Source organism: Pyxicephalus adspersus, chromosome 1, assembly GCF_032062135.1.
Source record: "Pyxicephalus adspersus chromosome 1, UCB_Pads_2.0, whole genome shotgun sequence".
Taxonomy (NCBI): domain Eukaryota; kingdom Metazoa; phylum Chordata; class Amphibia; order Anura; family Pyxicephalidae; genus Pyxicephalus; species Pyxicephalus adspersus.
This window is the reverse complement of record NC_092858.1, coordinates 66,446-75,991: the sequence shown is the minus strand read 5'-3', so window position 1 is coordinate 75,991 and position 9,546 is coordinate 66,446. Positions and strand designations below refer to the sequence as shown.

Sequence of the window (9,546 nt, the reverse complement as noted above, 5' to 3'; positions counted from 1 at the left end):
CCCAATCTAATGCCGCAGTCTTCACCTATAGCAGCTCAGCTTCAGGATACTGGCTGCATCCCCCAGCACTCGGTTGCCCCCAGGACTTAGTATGCAAGGGATGGTGTCTGGGGATAAGCCAACAGCTGACCAGGAGCCCACAGATACACAGTACAGAATTTACCAGGGAATCCAGAAACAAGCCGAAGTCAAATACAGGAGATCAGTCCACCAAACAAGGTAAAAACGAAAAGGCACAAGCAGAGTCGGGGTCACAGGCAAACATTGGTCCAGGCTGAGTTCAAGCAGATTGTCAGGAACAGGCAAAGGCCAGCAACTGAAAAATACTCAGAATCTCTCCAGTACAGATAAGCCCGGCTAAACGCTATAACAGCCATTGGTGATTGGGAGCAGAGAGGCTTTAAAGTCCCAGCAGCCAATAGCAGTGCAGAGTCAGGAGCTGATCAGCCTCTAGAATCCCCTTCAGCTGTGCACAGCCTAACAAGTGATGCCCCGGATGCCATAAATCCATCAGGTTGCACGTCTAAAGGGAAGAAGGGGCTGCTGCTATCTTAGTTCTCTGGGCTGCTGCAAATGACGACAGAACAAACAGTGTTTTTTTTGTGATGGCACACAGCATGGAGTCGTCGGTCAGATGCTCTCCTAACAGTATGAGAGTGAGAAGACTTTTTGTAGCCCTGGTCACTAAGGGTGGAGAATTGGTGTAGCCTAAATTTCAGACTTATTCTAGCAGCAATCTGAGAGAGTGGAACCTTGTTGTAGCCCACTTCTGAGACTGGAGACTTAGTGTGTCTTCTATCTCAGAGGATGGTAACTTGGTGTAGCTCTAGTCTAATGTCTAGAGGGTAAAATGCAGTGTATTTCCTTTCTCAGTGGGTGCACAGTTTTTGTGTTCCATTCTTAGAGGATGGAGACTTTTTGTAGTGCTTGTCAAACCTAAGGAAGGTAGGATTTACTGCTATGGTGGGTGGGTGTATATAACCCCTATAGTGGGTGGCATTATCTTCATGGTGAGCAGGAATTATTATTATGTTGCTTAAGATTTACCCGTGGTGGCAGTGGTGGAAGTATGTAACTGTGCAAATATCAGGTCTTTGTGATTCCTAAAACTGTTTTTTCTTTTAGTGAGAAGCTGTGATCGCAGAGGCACAAGCAAGTTTCACGGCGTTGGAGTTACTGGCCGTCATGAAGTTTTTCTTTCTCCAGGGAAAGTCAGCAAAGGACATTCACACTGAGATGTCACAAACACTGGAGGAGAAGTGTGAATGTCCATTGCTTTCCCTGATATTTGCACAGTTACATACGAAGATATTAGGCTGTCATATGCCCCCACATTCATTTTTCTATTTCATCCGGAAGGGGGCAAAGCCAGGAACTTCTCAGCACCCCCTTGTATAGGAAACACTGATTATTATAGATTTGAATTACACCAACCTGGAATGTGTAACAATACTGGTCACCCTACATACCATCAATTATTCATATCATGCTTATACTAACACTACTATTTTATTGCCCCTATACTAATACTACAAGTTTACTTTACTAACACCCCTATACTTACACCATTGTGCTAGACTACTAATACAACTATACTATTAAAACTATTATACTACTCTACTAATACCATGAAACTGTTACTACTATACTAATACCACGTTATTAAGTTTAATATACTATATCCAATATGGCAATACCAATAAGCTAATACTTTACACTAATACTTTTAAAGAAATACTGCTATACTTATACTATACTATAAGTTTACCATACTAAAAACATTACAATAACACTGCTATTCTGTTACTACTATACTGATTCCACTATAATATTACTAGTATACTAATACCATTATACTAACACTACTATACAAATATCACAATAATACTATTATTGTACCTATATCACTAAACTATACCTATTATGCTACTACTACTATATTAACACAACTATAGTATTACCTCTATGCTATTACTGCAATACCTATACTAATTCAACTGCACTAATACTACTTTACTAATATTACTACATTAATAACATTCAACTAATACTACTATAATAATATTACTATGTTCATACTACTATATTATTACTAATATAGCAAAACTATGGACGAATACAACTATACCAATGCTATGCTAACACCAATATACTAAACTTAATATACTAAAATTACACCAATCCCAGGGTAACAATACAAATATTCTATAATAGCCTAATACCAGTATTACCACTATATCAATACTACTATTATATACCTATATACTAATATAATACTAATCTCTCAATATAACAATACTATTATTCTACATCTTTACACTAAGGCCACTAAATCAATACTACTATTCTATAGCTATATACTAATAACAATATAACAGTACTATTATTCCAAATCTTTGTCTCTCTCAAATCCCGCTCTGATGGCTGCGCCCCCCACCAGGAGCGCCCCTGTAGGGAAATCCCTCTCCTCCCCAATGGAATGTCCCCCTACCCAGGCGGCGGAAGTGTTAACCCCGGCCGTGGTAAATAGGGAAGGGAGGCATAACAAGGAGGCTCAAGAGCCCCGGGTTGCCGACCCCTGCCAGCCATTATTAGGCCGGATCGTCCAGGGGGGCATTAGGCCGGAATGGACTACTGGCCAGGCCATATCTGGCCTAAAGGCGGGACTTTGCCTACCCCTGTTCTATATCTTCACATTAACACCACTATATTAATACTGCTATTCTATCACTATACACTAATACCACTATAACAATACAAATATTCTATATCTTTAACACCACTATATCAATACTACTATTCAATAAATTTACATTAATAATGTTAAGTATAACAATACTACTATTTTATAACAATACGCTATTGCCACTATACATCTAACAAAACCAATATCATATGTGGAATCTGTGCATCAAACATAAACTAAAATGACTTTAATTTGTTTGGCAAGAAAATGTTTGTTGACCAATTGAGGGTCAACAAACATTGAGGGTAATTTGTCTCAAGCCAGCTGGTACCTGACACTCTCTAATCATGTGCATGTACCCATCTCATCACTGCGTTGAATTAAGGGAGCTCAAAGGTGGATATGAAGGGTACCAAAGTTAGAGGCCTTAGAAGTCACTTCACTGCCCTCTATATTGTCAAAGTTTACTATAAAGGTCTGAGAACAGAGGACTGAGGCTGACTTATAACACACAAGGCAACAAAAACATTTTTTATTTCAATAGATTTTTATTCAAAAATTTAAGAATTTAACAAAGAGATTATAAATAACAAACATGGGAAAAACATTAACAGGGAAATTAGAATTTCATAAGGATAAACATACTGAAAACCTTGTGAAACAATAAATTGATTACGTGAAAAGAAACTCTTGTCTCCATTTATCCTGTTTGATAGACTGGGGGCATTCAGTAGACTGGGAGTTATACTTTAATTTCCATGACACCTTCCAGTGTACAGCTATCCAGATTTAGAGAGACTGGAGGTCCAAATTAGATAAGAATATAATATTTGTATCATCCATGAAGAATACTGATCAAAACATGGTAATGTAGCAGATATCGATTAGCTACTAATAAAGTCCTTGTTTGGAGAAATCTCGAGGCTTGTGATAAACTGATATCAGTAATTCTTCAGAGTACAGAAAATAGAAACCTAAGTTTCATCACATCCTTGTATTTTGGTTGCAGTGAGGTTTCATTTTCCATGTGTTACAGTTTCAAAAGTTTAACAAAGGGTTTTACAGTATGGAGTGTGATATTATATAACAAATGTTAAATGTTTTAGCTTATACAAAACAAATAATTAAGCTACACTTAAACGTGGCTTAAATTGAGGACTGTATGGTTCCTATACAGCACCTTCCATGACATGCTCCAGTGTGAATCACTTTATATGATTCTTTTCAGTGTAGGCTATCTTCCATCAATAAGTTGTATCACATTTCTATAGTATAGATCTGAATGGGCTGGGCAGGGGTACATTTATAGAGAAAGGAGGCCTGGATCTGCAGCCTTCTCAAAAGTCTCAAATCTGTATTAGTATTGGAAGAAAGGTGATTATTCCCTTTTAAGATTCATTTACTTTCCCACAGTACAAAAGATGATATCTGATTGGCCATTACGGGCAGCAAATATTGTTGCTTCCTGTTTAATACATAGTCCCTGACTTGTCACATAGGTTCCCACATTCTACAGATCATATCATTGGTCATTGGAAGCCCTTGTAAGGTGACAATACAGGAACAAAGGCGGAAGCCTGGGACAGAACCTTGTCACCATAGGAGTGCTAGAAGAAAGATCATCATAACTACATCACCAGAGATTATTAAAAAAAAGCTGTAGATTGAAAAATAAAGAAAATGATTTTCCCTGATATACTGCAGTCTCCAGTATTGTGCATCAATACCAGGAATAAGAACTTGTAAACAGGACTAGTGTTGATGTTCAAATTCGGGTTATCCTTTTATGCGACCCCAATATGGCTGTTCAATTTCGGATAGACCCGACCCAAAAAAACACGGGATTCGACGGTAAAAATTCAGGAAAAAAAATGTGTTTAAAAAAAATAAATAATTTTAAAGTAATTTATTGAATGTTTGTGTTTTTTTAACTAACTTATTTTTATTACAGGTTTTCCCACAATGATATTATGATTTCCCCGGCTGAGCAGCCTCGGGAATCCTCCTGTCATTGCGGGATGTCCCCATTCATCACCTGTAGTGCCCTGGTTCTTGGATTGAGAAACTCTATCCAAGAAAACATAAAACTATATTGCTTTTGGAGCCCTTAAAAGACTTCAATGGTGTTCGAATTCAGCATTTATCACCCCGAGAATTTCTCACTATTCGAGCGAATAGCTGTCAAATCGAATAGTGAGATATTCGACCAACACTAGATAGGACATAAGATGCAGGTGGGGTTATTAAAGCATAGAATGTAAAATGACATATTAGCTAGGGAATACAATATATTGGTTAACACAAAATAAAGAATACCCTTCCTGCTACTGTAATATATTATAATCATGCAGCATACTTTATACGCACAAAATATATTTTAACAGTGCATCCCACAGCACAATAATAGGTCAGAATAATAAGACTTGTGTTTAGAGACAACTGATGAAACCAGTTTTTCCCACTTTATACAAGCATACAAATGAGGTTGTAAAAGGGAGGCAGCACAAAAGCATCACATAAAGAGAAGGCAAAGCCCTAAAATCTGCTGCACTTATTACTTTACAGCCTCCAAAGCCTAAAGACAACAGTGAGACTTGGGTGCCCCCTAGTGGTCATATGTCATTAATACATCTCACAGGTATCAAATATGTTTGGTTATTACCTTTTAGATGAAACAAAGAGTTTTTAATGCTGACATATAGCTATAAATCAATATATCTTACAATATACCAATATTTAAGGAGACCAATAAATAACACAATTATTATAGTATTACATTACTTAACCTGTTTGTTACACAATTGTAATCAATAGCAAATCATTGTTGTATATTTACGTATTCACTGTAAGAGCCCCTGAGCAACAAAACAGGGTTTCAAATCTCCAGTATCAGGTGAACTTACAGAAACATGTCCCCAAAAAATGAAAACATAAAAAGGAAGTTTTTCTATACATTTTAAATACAGAAAAGTTGGAAAGCATATTTTAAAGTTTGCAAGGGGATTGCCTATGACAGTATCAGCTTCATGATCTACTCAAGGTACCTGTCATATTTGCATTGAGTCATATTTGCAGTGTAGTCAACATTCCTAAGGGCTGACATTTATTTTTATAGCTGGACAAGGTAATTAAAGACCTTTGTTGGAACACTAATATATCTTATTTTAATAAAATAATTATTTAATATTTAACCATTCTGTTCCAGGCTACCAGCATCCTCATTTCTAGAATTAAAATCACGTCCCACACTGTATCTATCTTCGCTCAGATGGGAGGGAATTACCCCTGCTAAAATTGGTCAGGGAAGTGGCAAATGACTTGGGACAAATTAAATCCCTCAGAAAATTTGTAAAAATACTTGAATAAAAAATCCAATAAGTCAATGCAAATTATCCAAAATTTCACATTATTTCAGTTAAATCAAAATATTTCTCTCATTTATTCCTATTGGACACGATTGGGGACCTAAAACCTGCATTGCTGGGACAGTACTCACCTATGGACAATATATTGACAGTAATTGGTAAAGGGTAGGAAAGCTGAGTCGCATTTGTCTGTGGCATGCACACTATACATACACTATACATAAACAATACATACACTATACATACACTATACATACACTATACATACACTATACATAAACTATACATACAATATACATACACTATACATAAACTGTACATACACTATACATAAACAATACATACACTATACATACACTATACATACAATATACATACACTATACATACACTATACATACACTATACATAGGAGGATAGAAGCAACATTTACCATACACATGGACAGGTTCTCTTGTAAGCCCCTGGAATCATATTATTTGCTTATCAAATCCTGCAGAGAATGTCAGAAAGTGGCGGAGAGTGGAGGAGGGGTCAGACAATACATGATGCAGATCTATGGAAGATTTGATTGGCTGGTGTTAATGGCACTGTTTGTTCAGCTAGTCATTAATTGGCTAGTCAGAATAAAACTTTCTTCTTTTGTTTGGCAGAAGTCTTCCATTTCCTCTCCTTTCTATATGCCTGTACTGGAGAAGGGTACGGAATCCTGAGGAAACCGAAACCATACCTGGACCATGCACTGGAGCGCCAGAGACAGTCCCAAACCATAGCACCCCGGTAAATACAGAGAATTGTTCCGAAAATCTATGACTTCCTTAAAAACAGTCTTTAAATTTTTCTAGACTGGGACGGTAATATCAGTCTGCTGCAGGCAGGAGGAAGCATTTCCTCGGTTTCCTCCTCTCCAGTGATCAGACTGCAAATCACATGGTGAGCATGGTGAACACAGTCAAGAACTGGACAGACAGCAGAATTTCCATGATTGTGTTATCTCCGAACTGACATTTCAGTCTAGGTGACCCAGATGATGCCTGAATAAAGATGGCTCCATCCTCCATCCATCATGGAGAAAAGTATATTAAGGCATTGTCATGAGTAGTCATGTGATCTCTGTGAGGGGTAATAAGTAGCTGTAGGGTCACACTGACATATTGCTCAGCATACCTGCTTACACTGATTCCATGGTCCTGATTTATTAAAGCTCCCCAAGGCAGGAGAGGACACACTTTTATCAGTGAAGCCGGGTGATCAAGGAAACCTGGAATGTATTTCTTTAAAGTGATTTGCTATTTGTTAGCAATTGTTTTCAATCCTGCACCAGATCAATTCCACGTTTGCTGGATCACCCAGGTTCACTGCTGTAGTAAATCAGGCTCATTGTCTGCCTTAAGAAAAATCAGTCATGGATTTTTGCCAGAATCTGAAAGCTGCAACAAATCCTGTGACTTCCATGCTCTTCTTCTGAAAATGCCCTCTGCCTGGCTGTCATACTGGCTGACATTACATTGCTTACGTGCTGCATGCAGAGACAGCCAGACAATGAACATTTTCAGAAGGGAATCAGCAATGGCAGCCATCATATCTCTCAATACAGGTTCTCTTGATTTGTCTTCCCTTTGAGTTTCACTTTAAGCTGTAGGAGAGTTCACGTGAAATACAAAACCTGCTGACATCCCAAGCCACGTTCCAGCAGTGAGCAAAACAGGGAGAAATATTAGAATCCCAATGTATTGGGGAAGGGGGACGATATCATGACTTGCTGTCACACTGATCTAGTTACATGACACGCTACTTACATGTTACACGGGATCCTGGAAACATATGTGTGAATGACGTGTAGGAGGAGAAGAGACCAACATCACACTGCTAAATGATAGAACTAAATATGGGCCCATTATGAGCCTTTAGCTGCCAATAGGGAGGCTCCTCTACATACCTGAACATGGTGGGTAGCTCCGACCTCCAGTGACCACACAGCCAGGCAGCCAGCTGAAGTCCTAATTCACCTTGGGTGATACTTACCTCCGTTAATACCCACCTTAGATTATACCTACCTTGAACCATGGTTACCTTGGGGGATACCTTCCTTGGATGATACCTACTTTGAATGATACCTACCTTGGGTAATACCTTAGATAATACCTACCTTGAACAATACCTACCGTATACGTTATCTACTTTAAATTATACCTACCTTGGATGATACCTAGTTGGTGCAGCAGGGAAGGCATAGGCCCTATTAGAGCATTGGGCCCCAGTCAGAAATGTCTTTATCTGGGTTGTCTTTAGGGTCACTGCTGTATTTCTTGGACTGATTGTTCACCAATACCAGATCTGGGAGAGTTCAGATTTCATGTTTAGGGGAATGACATAGCAAGAGGTAGTTCAATCCCTGACGATTGATCACTTAGTCAAATTTAATCTGGTTAATTCCTTTAAATTTACTCTGCCCGGCATGACTAAGCTTCCTGGTTCATCCAGTCAGCACTAAACCTCCGCAATTGCTGGATAGGCTGACCTGACAAAGAGTTGGCTCTTCAATGAGAAAACTCCCAATGCAATAAATCTTGGTAGGGATGTCTGTGATTTGACTTTCAGTTCTATGCGGAATTGTATCAGCAGGAAAGATATAGGGATAGAAGATGAGAATTCTGGGAAATATGGGAGCTGTGTGGCTGACTGCACATCAGTCTGTGAAAAACAAAATGACAAAATTATATCTTTGTATATAGCAGGAAGTTGGGGCTAGGAGGGTTTGTGGGTTGAGGACTGACATTAAGAAAGCATCCAGAACTAGGGATGAGCGAGCAGGAATATTAAATTCAATCTCATGGCGAATCGGGCCGTTCTTGCTTAGAATGGCCTTGTGATTGGCCATGAGGTCGTGTTCGAATCATTTGCTCCCAGGATGCACAGCAAGGCCCAGCAGCACCAATCAGCAGAGACCTCAGAATCGGTAAATATACAGGGAAGGAGGGAGAGGTTAGTCACTTCTTGTGTTCTGTGTCAGAGAAAGAAGCAGGGACAGGTTAGGAGCCTTCTGTATATCTAGAAATATACAGTGCTGCGTAATATGTTGGCGCTATATAAATCCTGTTTAATAATAATAATAATATTAATATTATAGATTGTGCAGTTCAAGTTGCTACCTCTTGCTATTTTTCAAAAAAGACAAAAATATTTCAGTCCTACTGTACAAAAAACACATATTTCAGTCTGATACCTCTTGCAATCTTTCACAAAAGCCAGAAAATTTTCATAAAGAAATACATATATCAAAAAAATACCGATATAGACGTACAGTATTGTACAAAATGCCCAATATTTGAAAGAGTTGTATTAAACAAACCAAAGTAGCTATAATATTTACAATGATACATTTTACCAGACTATGCTGAAACCCAGAAATAGAGTAGAGGCACAATGAGTTGTTCTGGGCTTAATTTCCCCCACATATAAATGTAATAATAAAACAAACAACAAATAAACTCTA

At 38.3% G+C, this 9,546-nt stretch overlaps 1 protein-coding gene across 1 annotated transcript in view; it reads left to right on the top strand.

Moving 5' to 3' along the window:
• Positions 1 to 3,033: 3,033 nt before the first annotated feature.
• LOC140321751 (protein sel-1 homolog 3-like) overlaps positions 3,034 to 9,546 on the top strand; it is a 58,325-nt gene continuing 51,812 nt past the window's right edge. Inside the window, exons 1-2 of the mRNA XM_072398539.1 lie at positions 3,034 to 3,103; positions 6,704 to 6,830. Of these exons, the coding sequence (XP_072254640.1) occupies positions 3,034 to 3,103; positions 6,704 to 6,830 (197 nt within the window). The remainder of the gene's footprint in view (positions 3,104 to 6,703; positions 6,831 to 9,546) is intronic.